Source organism: Oryza brachyantha, chromosome 1, assembly GCF_000231095.2.
Source record: "Oryza brachyantha chromosome 1, ObraRS2, whole genome shotgun sequence".
In the NCBI taxonomy this organism is placed as follows: domain Eukaryota; kingdom Viridiplantae; phylum Streptophyta; class Magnoliopsida; order Poales; family Poaceae; genus Oryza; species Oryza brachyantha.
The window spans coordinates 26744026-26764859 of record NC_023163.2 but is presented as its reverse complement, the minus strand read 5'-3'; the positions used below and the strand labels follow the sequence as shown (position 1 = coordinate 26764859).

At 37.5% G+C, this 20834-nt stretch overlaps 2 protein-coding genes across 2 annotated transcripts; both read right to left on the bottom strand.

Moving 5' to 3' along the window:
- Positions 1–2165: 2165 nt before the first annotated feature.
- Positions 2166–8266, bottom strand: LOC102706797 (probable WRKY transcription factor 35). Its single transcript, XM_040520653.1, has 3 exons — positions 8103–8266; positions 3719–3823; positions 2166–2748 (listed from the first exon to the last, which is right to left on the bottom strand). Exons 1-3 carry the CDS (start codon positions 8264–8266, stop codon positions 2166–2168), a joined length of 852 nt encoding a protein of 283 aa, XP_040376587.1.
- Positions 8267–14198: 5932 nt separating this feature from the next.
- On the bottom strand, positions 14199–20357 carry LOC102700859 (probable WRKY transcription factor 63). The gene is made up of 3 exons (XM_006646374.1): positions 20257–20357; positions 19738–19845; positions 14199–14802 (listed from the first exon to the last, which is right to left on the bottom strand). Exons 1-3 carry the CDS (start codon positions 20355–20357, stop codon positions 14199–14201), a joined length of 813 nt encoding a protein of 270 aa, XP_006646437.1.
- Between the last annotated feature and the right edge of the window lie 477 nt (positions 20358–20834).

Genomic DNA, 20834 nt, shown 5'->3' with positions numbered 1-20834 from the left:
AAAAATAATATATGAGGTGAGAGATAAAGTTATTTAAAGTTCGAAATCTTACGAAATATCTATAAGTGCAGTAACAATGCGCCTTCTATGTAGTAATAACGCTATGTTGCTATAAAATATGTGTATTGTTACCGCATAATTGCAGCAACGTTGTGATAGAAGTGCAATAACATCGTGATATACGTGCAGTAACATGTGTGTTATACAATTGCAGTAACGTTGTAATAAAAATACAGTAACATCATGACAGAAGTACAGTAACATCATGACTGTATAATGTTGCTCAATACAACTAATGCATGTGAGAGAGCTAAAAAATATTGTATTCTCAATCTTTAGAGAGCAATATCTAATACGTTTTATATTATTTTTCCAAACTATTTTCACTTAAAAAATGTGATTTAAAAAACTAGATTCGTTATGACTATATTTTGACGTTGTTACTGCATTTTATAAGATACATTACTGTACTTTTGCCTTCGTTTCAGTTAGACGGGAGTTGACAAAAGTGGGGTGTGTAGAAAGGTCAAAGGACGGATTTAAGCGGCAGGAGATGAGTTTGACCAGGGTAGAATAGGGGTTTTGGATCTTTGGAAGGGTGTGGGAGAGAGTTTGGGTCTTATAAGCAAAGGGGGCATAGAATAACTTATTCTAAGGAGGATGTACATATTAGTTTTATATATATATATATATACACACTCTCAGGCAACCAAAGTAATCTCAGATTAACTCTAGATATTTCTCTATATAATATAAATAACTTTCATGGGCTAGAAAATTGCATACTAATCAAAAAAAATAAACCTTTTAGATATACAATTTTAAAATTAAAAATAAAAAATAATATAAAAGAGTCCATGTATAAATACAGTTTACAAAAATCCAATTTTGGATTATTTTTTTTAAATAATCTATAAATACAATTTAGAAACATCTAGAATCCGATTAGAAATACAATTTTGAAATTAAAAATACAGAAAATAATATCAAAGAGTCCCTGTGTAAATATAGTTTAGAAAAACCCAAATGTCTGATTAAAATTATTAAATAATTAATATTGAGAGAAGTGTCCATCTAAAATACAATTAGAAAACATCTAGAATGCGCTTAGAAATACAATTTCATAATTAAAAATCAAGAAAAATAATATAAAGGAGTCCATGTGTAGATACAACTTAGAAAAATCTAAATCTCAGAGTAAAATTTTAAAATAATTGATATCGAGAGAAGAGTCCATCTATAGATACAATTTAAAAACATCTAAAATTCTGGTTAAAAATAAGTAAAATTGAAAGAAATAGTCAACATATAAATAGAATTTAGAAGTATCTAAAATTTGAATTGCAAGTTAATTATTATGCAAAAAATTAAGAGTTTATGTACCAATACAATTTAGAATACAAATAAATAAGTTTCAATGCAAAAATAAATTTAGAAAAAAATTAATTTTGAATTAAAAAATTAATTGTTATCAAGATAAGAGACCATATATAAACGATGCTAGCTGCATAGTATGTGCGGGCCACCACACTAGTTCTCTATTATCCGATATCCTCTATTATCCTCTCCCCTGTACTTCTCCCGAAGGGCCTAGTGCTCTATTTGTAATTACCGTTGCTTCTTAATATAGCATCAGCTCTTTGGTTGCTTCATTTTTTAAAAAAATATTATGATAGAATGAGCAATTTACAAATTGTTACCTCTATTTAATCCATAACACAAGTTTATGTACCGTAATTTACTCAGGATATAAATAGCATAGAGAAACAAAGGCGTAAGTAGACAAATTATTGAATCATGAACACTTCATTTCCATTTTCAACATGGGGGGAAACGTACGTACATGGAACTTTCTTCCCTGATCAGATAGTGAGCAAAGTAACCGTCATTACGTCTCCCTCAAAGAATATGCCCCTACTGCTTATAATTCCTCATCGAATTGGCGACAATTAATCTTAAGGCCGTACTGAATTTGCACTAAGTACTTATATTTTTTTCAATCCTTAAGAAGTTATCATGATGTATTTTCTATATAAAATTTAGTACCTATTAGTATATGTAAGTTTCTAAAAGACACCAAATTTTCATAGAAAACAGTGATACCTGCTGATACCTTTCTCAGGAGGGTAAAATTGCTCGTGCACTTACGTGTAGGATACAGTCGATCAGTAATTATCATCGCCACCGCTACAATCATCAGGGAGATAAACATGGCTGCCAAGGTGCCCATGTCCATCGTCCAAACCATACCGGAAAGAGTCCCACGTCGAGAACAGGTCGCCTCCGTCGACGTCGTGCATCGCCGTGGGCGGCGGCGCCGGTGGCGGCAGCGCCTCGGCTGTGAACGACGGCGACGACGACGCTGCCGCCGGCAGCTGGTGGTTGGGAGGGAACGCAGGTGGCTGCTCGTGGTGCAGACGGTGGCTACTCGAATCGAAGCTCAGCATCATGAATGGCCTTCTGGCTGCACCACGCTGCTGCTGCTGTTCTCGGTCCACCTGCTGCGCGTCGCCGTGGCCGCCGGCGGCGGCGGCGGAGGAGGATCCGAACCTGAGCAGGTATGCGTCGCCCGGCGCCGGCGCCGGCTGCTCGGCCACGACGTCGGGAGTCGGGACGGGCGTGGTGTTGCACGTGTGCTCGTACGTGTAGGTGACCTTGTACAGTGGCGGGTCGTCGTCGTTCTCCTGCTGCACCAGCTTGGAGGCGAGGCACTGTTTGTCCTCGCGGTAAGAACACCTGTAATATAGCCTGCGGTGCCAATATTCACACGAATTCATATATAAGATCTCAGTGCGTTTTCATTAATTCGATATGTACTTATCCATGGTGATCCTTTTAATTTTTGAATCATATAGTACTATATACGTTTAATTTCGATCTCCGAAATGTGTAGTCTACGTTCTACCATATGCATAAGAAAATGGACTGAATGTTACTCCACCCGTGCTAAAAATAGCTGTTGTTTTAGATTCGAAATTTGTTCCGGAAAGCTTATTACTTTGGAGTGTTACTTGTTACATCAATTGTTTTCAATTCAAAATTTCTTCATCACATCCCTCAACTACCATCCTACTTATAATCATTCATTATTTAATAAAAAGGCACAATAGGCATTTCTTTCTAAATCTTAATCTCTACTAACAAACATCCTAGAATAACATCTACATACTACATCCATTCCAAAATATAGTCATTTTTATGTTGTTTAGTATAGACTAAGAAGATATCAAAAGATTTTATTTTAGTCACTTCAGTGGTCAATTTTGTATTTTGAATTAATTAGATTATCTTTCTAAGCATCTGATTGGCTCCGGAACCATTGAAATGATTGAAATAATATGAACAATTGCATAAATGCTTATGCTATAGTATACATTTTGAATCCTAGAAATGCTTGAACTGTTGGTTTAATTTACTCTACACTTCCTTTCATAGAATAACAACTAGTAATGCATATTAATGGCAAAAACATTGGTCCTTGTTAGATAATGAATAAACCATGCATTCCCAGTGAAACAACAGCAAATTGTAAAATATTACAAGAATTTGTTTTTTGAGTAATTCTACGGTTCTTACCTGAATGTACCAATTTTTTTTTATTAAATTTTGATACCACCAAGTATCTGGTTTTGTATCAAATGAATTTAGGCAAGTATACAAAATTTATACTTGAAGGTATCAAGAAAGTTTTATAATATAGAATGGAGGGGCACGCTACCTAGGGAAGGCAGAGTCCTTGATGTTCTTCTGGCCGTATTTGCGCCACAAATGACCATCAAAATGAGGCGTGAACGTATGTTTCACCCATGAAGGTCTATCCTTCCTGCAGAAATATATATACTCTTTTTAGAGGACAAATTAATAATTGATCATAGGAAGAAGATTTTGGCAATGTCGTTACGGTAAATAACAAAATTAACCTTATATAATATATAGGATACAATAGCAAGCCCTTACAACAAGTATACAAGAAAAATATATAGGCATGCATGGCTGGCGAACACAAGACATATATCATTCACGAGTACTTATTATGTAACACACACATATATATACACACTCGCGCATGTGGGTATATATATACGTGGATAGATATTGCAATGAGCATGCTATATTATATTTGAAAATATATACTTTATGTATAATACACGCTAAGGGTCGCACTGCGTGCAAAATAATTCTATATATACACTGTCCAGTATACGCACAGGTCGTTACTCTACAATCTGATTGAAGTACACTGTCCAGAATTGTTGAGTTACGTGACCCTCCATCGGCGTACATTCATGAGAAAGGGGCTACTGGTTGCTCTCCATTGCTTATATATGTCAATGTCTGAGTCATTGGCTTAATTAATTATTTTAAGGGAAATGGATCTGAATCTTGATAAGTTGGTAATTAGACGTACTTTCACCTATTAGTTGGGTTACCACCTCCCATGAACGCATACCCCATGAGACATGAAGAATCTACCATATAATTAAAGATTCTTTCATCAGACAGATTCAGAAATGCTTCTATAGCTTTTCATGTGATCCATAGTGTGGATCTAGAGATGCCTTAGCTGGAATGAGAGTAGATATTAATGGTACCCACCTTTTATTGACAATGCTGGGAATAATGGACGAACTAGAAACACAAAAATAATTTTATTAGTGGTGCAAGCAGTGCTAATTGTTTGCTCTACTTCAAAACATGCCTACGTAGGCCGGCCAGGGTATACTGCACAAATTTAAGATTTTAAGATATAATGGTTTCTGCTAAATCATGACGTCTTATTCTTAATGGAGCCTATATATGGACACAACCAAGAACAGTTAATAATTGCATTTCTCCCAACCTTTTACCAACAGTTAAGTTGTTATTCGAACTTGAATTTGTTTCACATACCTTCAGAGATGGCTGCGATTTATATGTGGTAGTTTACTCGACTCCCTTACAAGATGGCCAGGGTTCCAAGTGTTTAAAAAGTTCAAAAGGGGTATAAATTGTGAAAAGTACCGAATAATATTTTTGTTCTCTGTAAGAAAAAATTGTGATCTGTTTTCACCAATACTGTCATGGCTATTTTCATCCTCTTCTATCTGAAGAATTCATCACATTCTTGGTACGTATTGCGTGTTCATGTTGTATCTCACAATATGTAACCCAACCTGCAGTTTAGCAGCTATATATTAAGTACAACTGTTTGTATACATACACTCTCCTGACAAATGTCAACAAATATATCTTGCTGTAATAATACGTATCAGTCCATATAAATACTTATTAGCAAACAAAAACAACTAATTTAACATTTTTATATATGTTTTCATTGTTATTCAAAAGTAAAGGTTGTAAACAAACTGCAATGAAAAAAATCACAAAATTAACTCCCGATTTGATGTTAAAATTTAAGTTTTGGTTTATAAGCATAAGCAGAATCAATATAGTGAAAGCCCAAAACTTTAGTTGTGTGCACGGATATTATGAAACAATTTGGGCACGTACTACGCACTTCAGATTCTCGCATGCAAAAATCTTGTGATCAATGAAGCAAAGTCAGAAATATACCACGTATAGCTCAATCGCATAACTAGCTAGCTTATGGCCTTGTCATTCTTAAAAGGAAAAAATGTCAGAATATATATCTCGTTTTCACTTACAAAATAGGTACATGATCAGTATTTAGTTCGCGCTGTAATTTAATTTGAGTGGAGAGAGAGAGTTTTAAACGTTTTCCTTAACAAAATGGTCGATCGTGTTCCACACAACACACAATACATATATGTCTGGCCTCCTATAGGCTATAATTAGGATGACATAAACATATAGTTCATCAATTTGATCATCAAGTTTATATATACACCAATTCATACGTGTGGTCTCTGGCCGTCTACACTCCCCCTAGGAAGACGTACGTAGTTAATTAACTCACAGTAATGAAGGATGTCCGTATTCCCAATTAATAATGTATATATAGCCAAAAAAGAACTCTAATTACCAGAATGAGAATATTATTATTGATGAAAGGATCAAATCAACTAGATCTTTAGAAAGAAAGGAAGCTTTGTCACTGCATTGAGAATTGAGGAGACCAAATTCAATAGAAATGTCATCAACGATTTCACAGATTAATAGTAAATGTTTTTTACCATCCTTGAAAGTAGCTCAAGGTACTAAGAAAACAAAACTACAGTTGAGATCAGGATCGGATAATACTGTGCATATATAATTAGGGGGCTAGATAAGATTGTATGAGAATGAGAATCACATGTATATATACATAGAAATATATATCTTAAACTTAATGAGCTATATATATAGGAGAAGTGAGAGATGCTGCATGAAGACGGACTGCCGACATGCATGTGCTTGACACTTTCTTTTCCTTTAATTTTACCCCTTTGAGAAGAAAAGTGTATATGCTTGCGAGTCATAAAATACTAATTGTGGACTGTTACTGCTGAGTAATTAAAGAAACACAAGTTGATTCGGTAATTTAAGTAGTAATGCGATAAATAACAAAGGATCGAGACCTATCTCTATGCGTATAGTCTTTGTTTTCTTGTTATAAGCATGCCTAAAATGTGCAGGGCAAACAATTTAGAACTACCACTACCTCCGTTTCATATCGTAAGACTTTTTAGTCTTGTCTAAATTCATCATTAATGAATGTATATAATTTATATGGGTAACTCTGCGATACATTTTATTGATAGTACTATACTACCAGTAGAAAAAAATGTATTTTTTACTTTATTAATTACTTAATTAGTAGTATTTCATAATTTCGTATTTTTGCAATAAAGATTACCATAAAAAGGACGATATTATCCCTTAAAATATCTACTACACCTAATATTATTGGTAGTATAATTTAATCACAGCCGTTCGATAAAAATAGATCAACGATATGGATTAAATTCTACAATTAGTAAAATGCAACAGAGTCAGACCCAATTTATATATATGTCTAAATTCATTAGTATGCATATGAATCTAGGCAAGTCTAGAAAGTATTACATTATGAAATGAATGGAGTAGTAAGCTAGGGTTCTCAAGCAATTAATGGAGCCCTCCACTATGGCCAAGATGCAATGACATGTTAAGAAAATGGGGCAAACATATGATGATCACTTCGGGTTCCTAAGTGTCGAAAAGAAATGGTCTTCATTGAAAGGAGGAGAATATGCATCTTCTTGGTGAATAATGAAGAATGCCCAAAATGGCTATTAGCATATATGTGATGTTTGATGAGTACTAATTAAGATGTTATAATAAGTTTAGTTTCTTAATAATTCCATTGTGTCCTTTTACTGTAGTGCAGATTCTCCATCCAGACTCGAGCAAAACATTATGCCCCCCACATTTCAGCTTTCACTCAGCTCATGAAATATAACTAACTCACTCAAAAATTAATAGGACAAAACTCAAAGGAGGAAAGATCGATCGATAGATGAAAGGAAACGTCGATATTAATGGCCTGCCGGTATTATGCCTCCATTTAATCGGCCTTTTTCAATCTGTTTGTTTTAATATATAGTGCAGATGTGCTTGCGCTATCACTCTCAATCTCACGAGTTTTTGGCATTCTTTTTTCCACCTAGCAGACCATGAATTCCAACTTGCAATATAGTACATATGATCTACCAACCAACCCCAACATATAGATCCTAATATATATTGCCCGTTTATGACCATGTTAATGTTTCCTTCTCCTCCTTAATCTGTCCAAAATTCCCCATATTGGCAAATTAAACCACAAGGAAGCTAGGCAGAAGCTAACAAACTCCATACAATTAATCTGTCCCTTTTTTCTTTAGCAGAGTCAAGAGAGAGGAAGAAAAGGAAAAGACGCACAGCTCAAATCAGCAATCAGTTTTAGGATCTCCTCCAGAATTAACCCATGAAGAGACAGAAAACAAGAAGTAGCTAGAAATTAACGAAAAATTAATCGAAGAAACGAATCATGAAGCAAGCAACTCAAGGATCGAGGAAACAAAATATATAGTAATAGTATACGCACCAAATTAAACAGCTATAGATCATGAAGACAGCAAGAGGCAGTCAGTATACTTAGATTTGGTGCTAGCTAGCTAGCTGGAGTCATCAGTACGTACCTTCTCTTCCGGCCGTCGCGCGGCGACGACTCCGGCGTCGGCGAGATGCCGAAGACGCCTCCGGGAGGGCTGTACGACGCCGAGGCGGCAGATCCCATGGCTTCCTGCGAGCTGGACTCCTCGAAGTCGAACGACTGCTCCCTCTTCAGGCGCGGCGACGCCATTCTTCCCAGCTAGTTAAGCTCTCCCTCTCTCTCGTCAGCTAGAACGAGGTAGTTAGCTAGCTAGCTAGCCGCAGGCAAAGGAGGTGAGTGGGAAAATGGGGAAGAGGAGGAGGAGGACGAGGAGAAGGAGAAGGGCAGCCCCAGCTGCGTCGCTTTCGAGCTGCTCTCGCCGGAGGGGCCGGAGACTTTTTAATTTCTGGGAAGAAGAAGAAGGGAGCTGGCTGCAGAGAGACTAAACCTCTAGCTAATTAATTCAGCTAATAATATAACTTAATTAGTAATTAGCTAGCATGCTCTACGGCGTGCGGTACAAGCGCGGTCAATAGTTTATGGTTTCGTTTCGTTGTCAAGTCAAGAGGCGTTGCTGGGTCTTTTGATATGTTTAATGTTTACAGATATGCAATAGATTCGAGAGGATGAATCTACCTGCTGCTGCTTGCTACCAATTAATCATGTGCCTATTATATGGGCCTCAACACTGGCCCTTGACGATTTCTTTTCTCTTTTAGTTAGTTAAGTTTCCTGGTAAGTTGTATATCAAGTTGCAGATGCTGTAGCTTAGCTTAATCGCTTTGATCCGTGCATGCACAATTTCTCTCGCTTCATCTAAATTTCTTTAGATTTGAGGAGGGTTTCTCTAGTACTACTATGGCTGTCCTCTTGTTAATTAAATCGCGTACTTAATTTGGTGAGCCTCTGGATGTTACGTAAGCGTCCGGGTGCGATGTGTGCAGGGTTTTTTAGAGGCAAATTGCTGCAACGGACACAAACAATGGGTGGCAGTGTGGATTAGATGTATTGCAAGTTGGGATTACAATACTGACGCCATCGTTAGAGCCAGCACGGTGTGTGGAGGCTGCCAATCCCGAGCCACTCCCACGTTTCGGTGCAGCCTAGCTTGCATGCAGCTAGCATTGTTCAGAAAAGACTGGCTATTTTATCAGGGAGATCGAATTTGCCAAGGAGACGAGTACATATATATGATATAGTTAACTACAATATCTGGAGGGTTTGATCTTGTTTAACACGGTCTAATTGATGCATTGCCGGGGAGGGCAGTAGTGCATATTGGTATGTTTATATTACTAGTGTTCACAGTGTGAGCCTGTTTGTCTATCCAGCTCATATGCTGGTGGACTCTGACAGTAACCAAATTGGAAATTCAGCCTTCGTTCCCAGTAATTTTATCTATGGAAGGTATCTTGACCAGATTTGGAATCATGTCTGTTTTTGTTTGTGTTTTGTTTTTGTTCAGGTGCTCTCGTACCATTTTCCTTGAACCACTCCAAATTTCTAACCTCTCTTTATGCATATGCTTATATCTATTTTTTAACTTTAAATTTAAAATTAACTTTAAAAGTTTTTATCATATTTTATTTTTAAACTTTGGTTTTTACATCGTTAAAAATATGTATATAAATATATTTATCAATAAATTATTCCGTTTACAAATATGTTATTCAATCACCCCGAATCGAGATTCTACGCCCCACCTCATACGTCCAATTAATGGGTATGCCATGTATACTTGATGCAAGCACTGCCCTGTTTTATATTTCAAGACTTTCTAGTCTGCCCTAGATTTATCAATTGATGAATGTATATAGTTTATATATATGTTTAAATTCATACGAATATAGATAAGGCTAAAAAGTCTTATATTGTGAAACAGATAGAGAAAATTAAACACAATTAGCGTTAGTTTAAAAAATAGTAATCACGCCTTACCTGATCCTTCTTGCCGGGGATTGAGATCCGCCGGTCGACATGGCAAATGGACCTAGCTCGCGCTGGCCCCGGTCGGCCGTGCGATGCGATCGGGCAAGGGCGAGCGGAACAGGTGGGGGTGGGGGGGGGGGGGGGGGGGGCGCAGCGTGCGATCGCCAATTAACAAACACGCGCGCACGTACGGCGACCGTCGTGCGAAGGGAAAAACCCTTGTGGCCAACGGCATAATATAACAGTGAGATAATTATCAATTTTATTACAATAATAATTATATGTGACATAATTAAGAAAAACTTTGATGCCGTCTCTTGCTTCGTCCAGTGCTAGGCACATGCTAATATATATATATATATATATATATATTATAGTATGATAAGGATTTCTATATTTAATTTCACACCGGGGCAACCGACAGTTGGCTACTCATTACGTGTGGAGTTAAATTGGTCTTTTCTCCTACAGTAGTGGATACGACGTACAGTATCGAACAAGATCATGACTATTAAGTACTCCCTCCCTTCTTTTCCACTTCCTCCGTTTTAAAATATAATTATTCTTTAACTTGAATATTGTATTATAATATAAGTATTTATAGCACTATACACAATACTACTCGTTCTCAATAGCTTTCCTATCAAAATTATTCTATTTTACCGCGCTTAATCTATCATCCTCATATTCCTTATTTAGTAAGGAGTATCATATATTTTTTTCAATTTTCAGCCTTAATTATTCTAAACAACCTCCAAACTATAGATGCTTATATTTAAAAAGAAGAGTTTGGAGTTCTTACAACTTTTACTCTCCCTCTGTTTCATATTTAAGAGTCCAGATTATTTGATTTTTTATAAAAAAAGTCAAACGATATATTTACAAACAAAAAATAATTTGTGAACAGAACTTTTATATGTGTATTCTTCGCTATATAAAAGTCAACGCTGGAAATAAACTTTATTGGAAAAATCCAAAATCTACTTCAAATTTAATATTAAAAATTTAAATTTTAACCTATAAGTATAAGCAGAAAAAAAAGCCGTGTGTTACTCTTTTTTTTTAGGGGTATCGATCTCTCTACACCGAAGCTAGAACGACGACCCGGTGTCCCTGCCATATTGATCATCAGCCTGCATCGAGAGGGCGGTCACCAGCGGGTGTACTCGAACAGATTAGAAAACATTAGTTCCAAAGATATCCGCATTTCTGCTTAAATCTGAAGAGTGGACCTAGATTAAAATAGTACGGCTGCTGCAGATTTTAATACATGGGCACGAGGTTGCACGATGCTGTACTACTTACTGATGTCATGGCTGTTAGCTAGCTAGCTGTCTTAATTAGAAAACCATTTCCCGAAGATAATTTTGTTTACATATGGAACGATATATCATAATCCTAGATGAGAGGCAAGGAATACTAACATATACATGTGAATTGAATATATGCACGCTCAATAATCAGTTGACAAATGGAAACCTGCGACCTGCCGTATTAGGAGATGAGTTGAGTTAACATATTGGTAGCATCTTGTCAGGGCAATCAGTCGTCCTTAAATTTATATGCGCCTGACGTCATGCTAATGTAAAGACTCAGCTCGATCCTGGTCATTTGGTTGACACTGCCTGAACGTAGATCAGAGAAGGTCGAGCACCAAAGAAAAATTCAAATCGATCGATTGAGAGACCAAAACCATATGTGTAGTTTTATGTAATCAATGAAGTCAAAATACCCGGGTCGTCTTCGCGATTCAGTTTACAAATCATCTTCTTACCATCGTCAAACTCTGGAACTCCATGAATCTCTCATCGATCAGAAATTCAGAACTGATAAAGCCTATGTTGGTTGCAACTCTAGCTTGCTGGGGAGGCAAGAGGGTGGAGCTGGAGTCACATCCAGTGACGACTGACGAGTACGAGCATCTAGCTACTTTATTTGATCCAAATTGCTAAGCTAATCTGATCGCTACTAACCCACTCATTAGCTTATCGGCTCGGGGCAGGGGCAGCAAGCAGAAAAGGGCAAGGTAGTTTATAGCGCAAGTGGCGATCGAGCCAGAGGGCGTTGATCGATGCCGACGAGGATTAATTAGTTAATGCCCAGTACTGTGACAGCGCATTCGCAGATGGGGGTGGCTAAAATCTAAGGCAAAACCGCACGTGGTTTGGGGATCGAGCCGGGACAGGTTCCCCTGGAGAAAACGCCAGTGGCAAGTGGCAGCAGCCATAAACAAAATTTGCTGCCCTTTTCTCCAAATCTTGCCATGGATCGAGGACGGGTCATCGATCGACCACCCCCAATCCCCAGTGTCCAGGCGCGGATCTAGCGGCCATCTTTGCATCCATCACTGGCCTTTGTGAGCAGGACAAGGTCATGGCGGCTCAAAAGCCGAGGCAGCTAGTCCAAAACTCCAAATAGGGGCATCACATAATCCTCTCGCTCCATATACTATACCCTATAATCTAAAGTAAGTTATCGTATTAGTCCATAAAGTTATAAAACACACATTTATGTCTTAGTCTAATGTATTACCCGAGATTCAAAGTACAAACGGTATAGATCGCATACTGGTGTGGTCCTCCACGGTGACAAGAAATCTTGTATTTGAGCCAATATTCTATAGCATGTCCTCAAATCAACTTTCACCGCTCCTACAAATTGAAGTTCATTATCTTTCTTAATAGGAACAATCACACATTTCACACCGCATTGGATTCATATGATCAACCTCTCTCAATTGCACCGTATATCTTGGCTCTCTGGAGACCTCTGGTCGCTGATGATCACCACTGTACTGATCACCATCTCTTTACCTCCTCTTCCCATCGGTATGGTGGGAAATTGCGAATGATATGAGTTGATTTAGAGGTATGTCTTGGTGAAGAGGCTTAAATATAAGATTCTAGTCACGCAACGTCCGAGCTGTGTTGTTTGCATTTTACGTTTTGAGCGATACATTAAACCAAGATCATGAATATGTGTTTTACAAGTCCATGTGTTTAGATGTTATCTTGGTCTAAGTTTAAGTACCGACCATGTATCTTATTTTTTACTAAATCATAGTATTGTGTCACATATATATAATATAAGATATAAAGGCTTGGTGTACCTTGTACATATTATAAGAAGTCATCTATGATCTATTTCAGGACAATCGAATAGCACGTAGAGTTGCTTACAGTAGCATCATGTATTTTCAACCCTAGGGAGTATTCTGGTGAGATAGTACTACTGTAGTACTACCAAATCTAGCATTGGGGCAGTTAGCTTGAGCACCCACTGCCCCTGTTAGGTCTATAGGAGTCCTCACTAGAATTTTATTTCAAAGATCGGTAGAAAGGGAGATTTAGACCTCTCTAATATTGTTTATTGTTGAATAGTACCACATTGGATGTGGAAGAACAAAAGACCTAGGATATAAGTGGAGGCTCTCACCTCAATAGCTAGCTTTTGGGGTGGGAAAGACTCTTTACGATCCTACAATTGGTATCAGAGTCTAGCTAGTTTAACATCTCTACCTTGATGAACACAGTGTGTGAAGACCTGATAGAGCCTTGATGAACACAATGTGTGAAGGCCTGATAGATCGTGGATGTCTGCGGGACCCATATACCTGATGGACCATTGGCCAGTGGGGCCCGTATACGGTGAAGGGGCGGTGAAGGGCTAAAGAACACCAATGTGTGTGAAGAGAGAGATTGTTGAATAGTCCTATAGTAATTGTGGAAGGGCAAAAGATCTAGCTAGGATATAAGTGAGGGAGCCCCTTCACCTCAATAGCTAGCTTTTTGGGATGGGAAAGACCATTTACGATCCTACATTTGCTAGATCCGCTATTAGTACTGCTGGGTACATTGAATAAGTCAGGATAATCAGACGTCTTAAACGACAACCAATCAAGAAGTATAAGAGCAAACTAAAGGAAAATGCTGCGGCATATGCTTAGAGCTTACTGCACAAATCACCCTTTATCATGCATATGGTATGTAAGATATTAAATTTGGCTCCAAAAGAGAGCTCTGTATATATAGACTAGATCATCATGTACGTTTTCTGCAAAAGTGGATCATATATAAATATGCATATATACTTTCTTTTATGAAAAGCTAAACAAAAAAAAAAGCAAATTTCCTTTTTGGTGTGTCGATGAATGAATGCACACTCTCATTCAGCTAGCCAGTGTGCTGTGTGCGTGGATGGATTCATGGATAGATTATTCTTTGAACCAAGCCAAATCCAGAGGCTCCACCCAGTGGGGCTCCAGTACTGACTCCAGCGTGAAGTCCAGTAACTCCAGGTCGTCGGACGCCGGCGAAACCACAGAGCCGCCGCCGCCGCAGCTCCGACGACGGTTGCTTCTAGCCACCGGCGGCGGCGACAATGGCGCCGCCGTACGGCAGCTGCTCGCCGGCAGCAAGGTAGCGGCGGCGGCGGCGGCGGTGCCGTCGTTACTAGTACCGGATCCTGCAACGTGGCCGCCACCTCTGATGACAGTGAGCAGCGAGGACACGATGGCGTCCTTCTCTTCTTTCATCGCCGCCGCCATGTCATAGGCATAGCCACCGCCGCGGCGAGCTTCGTCGTCAAGGCGAGGCGGCCTTTCGTCCACCTCCGGCCTTCTCAGGGAGGCGTCGGCGATCTGCTGGATTTTCATGGAGGAAGCCATGTAGTCGGAGGCGGAGGCGCCGGCGGCGACGCATGTGTGCTCGTTGGCGTAGATCACTCGAAACAAGGGCGGGTCCTCCGAGTTGTGCTGCTCCACGTGCTTGCTCGCGGGGCAGCCATGATCTTGATGGTACGTGCACCTATAGTAGCACCTGCAATGCATAACAATGTATAAGATTGCTTAATTAATCGAGAAACACTGTGGTGCTTTATACTGAGAGTATTATATTACAGGTAGAATAGATATATATCATCGGTTTATAAGGGTATATCTGTGCCTTTACTAATTCAGTGATTAGAGATAATGTTGATATTTAGAATTTTATCAATTCTTCGTAAGATGATTTTATCTATAAATAAGATTGTATCGCTGCTTAGACATATACAATGGCATATATGCCCACGCGAACAATTTTACTTTTCGTGCCCATTTTTTTTGACAATTATACTCTTTTATATTTCTACTACCGTCAAGTGAGATGGCAGTAAAAATAGATCTAAAACATTCAATAAAATTATATCAATGGTTTAGATTTATCTTTATTGCTAATAGAGAGCGTCGTACCGGGCCTCTAAATAATTATATTACGGTTTTTTAATTAGTGCTCACTTTTGCATGCCTTTGACGGAATAATGATAAGAAACAAGGCTGTCGATATGCATGTGACAGCCAAAAACTTGACACGATGACAACATTAGGCATTTTAAACCACCTATCTCTCAGAATTGTTTAATCATGCCGACATGCATTATTAGCCCCAAAGGAGTATTCCCATGCACGCATGCTTGGGATGGCACATTGTTGGGGGTATCCCCAGGTATGGGATCAATACCTGCACCACATGCACCCAACATCAAGAGATCTATTATCCTCGTTAACTAGTAATCACTAGTTAATGTTGGATCCAAGTATAGGTTTTATCTGTATTTATCGCTATGTCATTTAAGTAATTTGCTGATATAGCAGATTATTTATTGAAGAGAGACATAAAATGAAGAAACTTAGTTCTAGATTAAGACCCAGCGTCTTCACATAAAATAGGACTGCATGTGAGAGAGATAAATGGGTCATGTGATAACAAGATACAAAACTTATATTGTGGAAAATAGTTCGTGAATACGATATCCTGTAGTATAGAAACCAATGTAGTTTCTAGCATTAGCATTGTGAGTGTCCTAACTAGTACACCATATTATGAATCAAAATGTTTTAACATCAATTAGTGTATATACCCATGCATGGTATCATAATCGTCTGGGAGCCTAGCTGGGACATATGCAACCCTAGTTTAATTATCTTGTCTGCCTCTAAAATACAGTTTTCCCTTCATTACACAGTGCAGAGATGGGAGGATACAAATATACAATGCTCTAAAAATATTAAAAAATTATTAAAGCAACATATATATATGGTATCAACTAACATAATATCATTGTGGTATGTGCACGGGGCACTTATAAATTGGTATTTATATATATTGGGTGGAACTTCTTTCGGTTCAAGAGGTTTCAGTTAAAATTATATTGAATATTATCCCTAAATCAAAATGTGACTTGAAATCTCATGCAAAAATCTGAATTAACCCCATGATAAAATCCAAATCTTCCTGAAATATGATTTTTTTAATCAGTTTTCCTGACCCCTTGCTGAAACTGGGACATGGTCCAAACAAATTACGCTGCTTCCCGTAAATTATTACGTAGGAATCTATTATAAAGGAAAATAAATTAATATTCAGATAACATGGTCTCAACCATTATTTGGTAACAACTTATAGTTTATTTAGAGCGAGAGTTTCTACAAATTTAGTCGTGATGGATACAAATTAAGATCATCATATGATTTTGTCAAGCAATTAAGGCATGGTTTGTTTCAGCTTAGTAGTATTGTATATGAAGTAATCTAAAAATAAATGATTAGATTGCTGTATAGTTTATTAGATTATTGTAATTTGATGAGCCCCTCCGAGGATGTACGTCTTTTTCAGATTATTGGGTGGCTAAAAATCCATTATCACTGGACACTTAATTACCCGTCTTACCTTCTATTACATAATCGAACTTATAATAATCTAGCTTATAATAATCTGACTCAATAATCTAGATTACAATAATCCTAAGTAGAAACAAACACATCCAAAGTAAATATACATTAACATTTCAAGAAGGTTAATGAAATCTTCATCTATATATCACTGAAAAAACCCCATGCCTTCTTTTATTTGCAGGAAACTACATTCGATTTTAAAAAGTGTCTATGGGAATTGTGGGACATGGACGTCGCACCACTTCATTATTCGATCCATAAGACTGGTACATTAGAAAATCTATCATAGCGAACAAAACAATCAAAAGCTTGGTGTTATCAAAGGCAAGCTGAGTTGGATCATTTAAATACCTAATCCTCAGTCCGTACGTGCATGTTAATTAGGAAACTAATAGGCATCTTCTGGACTACTACTAAACAACACGCAGTGGAGCACAAGAGGGCATAACATGATCATGGTTCTTGGTTCTGTTTTTTACTGCTCCCTCCGTTTCGTTCTATCCGACGTGACTTTCAAGTTTATGTCTGACTAGTCGTGTTATTTAAATATATATATATATATAATTTATTAATTATTTTGTTATGAATTGATTTATTACTAAAGAAACTTTAAAAATAATTTATAGTTTTATATATCTACATAAAAAAATTTGAATAGGACAAACCGTCAAACGTAAATCTAAAAATCAATGACGTCAAAAAAACAGAGTGAGTATTTTATTTATCATGCTTCTTAGAAGTTACTCCCATTAAGGCATGTGATTTTCGGATATCCAGACAACCTAAAGGTAAACATAACAATGTGATGCGAGCTACATGTATGTAGCTACTGGGAAGGCGGGCAGCGCAATTTAATATAAACCACACATGAACAAGATTTCCTTTATGCTTGAAGCACACTTCCCATTAAATTATGTATATATGCATGCGACCAGAAAGCCAGCTTTCCGGATAGACACAATGATTAAGTTCCTAAAGTCCTCAAACTGTATTAATCACATGTACTTAACTAATAATGGAAACCTTGCAACGAGATCAATCCCATGCATGCACTTAACCGATAAGGGAAACACCCGCTATTTACAACCAGTGTGTCTCAATATTGTTTTGAATTAGTATATGTATATTTGTATGAGTTCAGTTAAGACTTACTAACAACAAACTTTATAACAGTTAAACATCCTTTCATGCTGATAAGAAGCTCACATATATTAATTATGTAAAGCTAGCTAGGTGGCCCGCACAGTTGCATGGTTAGATTTGAATCACTAATCATTAAATATGTTAATGCACTAATGTTATTTGAACTAATTATTCCTATTTATGACCTTATATATGTCGTTTGTTTTTTACATAATTGAAGTATGATCAAGATTTGAGAATAAATTGAATTGTAAGTGCTTTGTTTGTGTTGTTACCTTTTACTCACTTGATTGAATTATTCCCTTGAAGAACTTAATTCAATGTTTACGCTACAAGCATTGAAAACAGATTACTTTAATTTACTCTCTAATGACTCCCTAAAGCCCTAAAGTACTATTTATCATCTCATTTTACGCTTCGAACTATTGAAAACGATTGGTTTAATTTTACTCTCCAGTGGTATTTATATTTATTTTATATTTATATAAGTCGTGTTTTTCTATAGAAATTTGGTAATTTGATTCCAATTGGCATGTTCTATCGTCGGCAGTGCGAATGTTATTTATTTTGTTGGTTTGATGATTATATTTATATGAGAAAGATTACATATCAGCATAGGCAAAAGGGTGCAAGAATCATGTCCGACAATTATTAATTTACTGGTGTCTCACATTGATTCCTACTGCTAACCCATGTCTTTACAAATTGAATCTGTATAATCGTGATGATCGATGCTGTTGCGTGCTGCCATACGACGTCAAAACCTAATTTGACATGGAAAGTAACCCCGCTTACAGCTGTAATGAACTAACGTGTCCGTTTCTAGAACATCTCTTCCGTGAAACCCTACTGTAACATTCCAGAACTTTTATACAGACTCTTATTAAATCTCCACCTTTAAAATCTAGGCCTGCTATTAGGGATGGGTAGAAAAAGACCAAAAAGGTCGAGACTGATAAAGCCAATCATCAATTCAGTTCTATATAGGCAGTGATTGACTTAAATTTGTCTGGTCAATTTGGTCAGTCTCCTATTTTAACCGAAAAGGTCGAATTAACAAAAAAAAACATGTGTCCAAATGTAACCTAAGATCCACTAAGTTTAACAGGAGTAAACTCTAATTTTCACGTCATTACTCCTTATATGCTTGCAACCCAATAAAAGTCTTTACCATATGAATTATTTTATGATTTTTGGGTTAAAATTTTCTGTGATTTCTTTGTATATCAAGTTTTTACTGAATTTCGGTCCTGATGAGACCGAGACTGAATTATTTGGTCCTTATTTTTTTTCTCAACACGTATCGGTTCTGAGTTTCAATAACCAAAATTTAGCTAAAGACCAAGACCAAATTAACCTAAATAATAAAATATCTACCCCTACCCGCTACAATATGACGGTTAAAATTATTATTTTTTCTCTAATTATTGTGAAATTTCTAGCAACGAACGTGATGCCTTCGTTCAAATATAGATGGATAGATGCATAGATCCTGAACCAGAGTGCAGCCCAGCTAGGTCATCTGCATAGACTAGTTCTACTGAACCAACAAATATCTTTTTACTGCATTTCACCTTTCATTTTTCGCAGTATACGTGGTTCAGTACAAGCTGATATTTGCCAAACCATTTGAGTTCCTTGCGAGTGCATAAGCTTATCGTTCTTCTAGTTTCTGGCAACCCATTTAAACGGATGCTCTCGGTGTGAGTAGCTAGCCCTATTGAGTTTAAGTGTAATTTCTCATGGGACATCAATTCTGACAATGTAGACATTACGCCAATGGCATCTACGGTATTACCCAACAGTTTGGCCAATTAGGAAAATTATTCCCCATAGCAAACAAATGTTGATTAAAGAACTACATGGACTAATTGAGTGATTTAATTTGTGCACGCACCTTGGGAAGACATTGCCGCGGATCATCTTTTGCCCGTATTTCCTCCACTGGTACCCATCATGATACGGTGCATATGTGTACTCAGTTCTTGTGCCAGTGCAAACCTTCCTGTTTAATGAAATTACCGTTAATTAATCGATCAAAAATAAACACCAACCAGAACACGTTCATTAGTTCCATCAATTGCATGCAACTCAGTCATAATTCCGTTCAAATGCACATCAACTCACTAACTAACTCAGTTCAGGCATGCATGATAAACAAAGAAAATGAATGGCAATTGGCATTCATGCATATGCACGAACTAATTAAGTTGAGATTTGCTTCGTTCCAACAAAAAAATACTTCGGGGTACTAGTATCTTAAGGTATCAAATCGTTTCTTACCATTGGATCTAGCTGAGTAGGATGTGTGCGGTTAGATCTAACGATAAGAAACGATTTGTCACCGCGAGGTATCGATACCTCGAGATATTTTTTATTACTTTTGTTGAACTGAAGCAAATCTCAATTAACTTACTTCATGGTGTTCTCATTGGCATAGCCCCCAGTGCCATCCTTCAGAACCCTCTTGTGTGTTCCTCTGGAGCTGACCTGCAGGCTGTCGCTCTTCTTCGCCATGGTGATCGATCTCCTGCAACACCTCCTCCTCGAGGTTGCTGGGCGTTAATGGTGGCGCTGATGAACTTCTCCTTGGCTGGCTAGTGCTGCTGCAGAGAAGCTTGTGATCTGTACGCTCATGCATATAAATTCCTCTGCAGAGTAGGTGTGTGCTTTGCTGCTCCGGGAATTTTTTTAACCCCAGTACCCCACACGTACGTGCATACGCGGCATTTGCACTTGCAAATTAACTAGCTTCACCGGACCTGACCTATGCAACGTGATATGCGTGGACACTGGTCAAATTAAGTGTCCCAATTAATGGTGACAGACTAAAATCCAATCAGTGAAATAATAGGCCTACCTGTAAGTGATACCAGTAGCAAGTTCTGGACACGTAGTACCCTATAAAAATAATTTATAAATAATTTTTTTATATACATGTTCTTAACGATGTCTAAGAATAAATTACGATGAAAAAACATCAAAATCAACTTT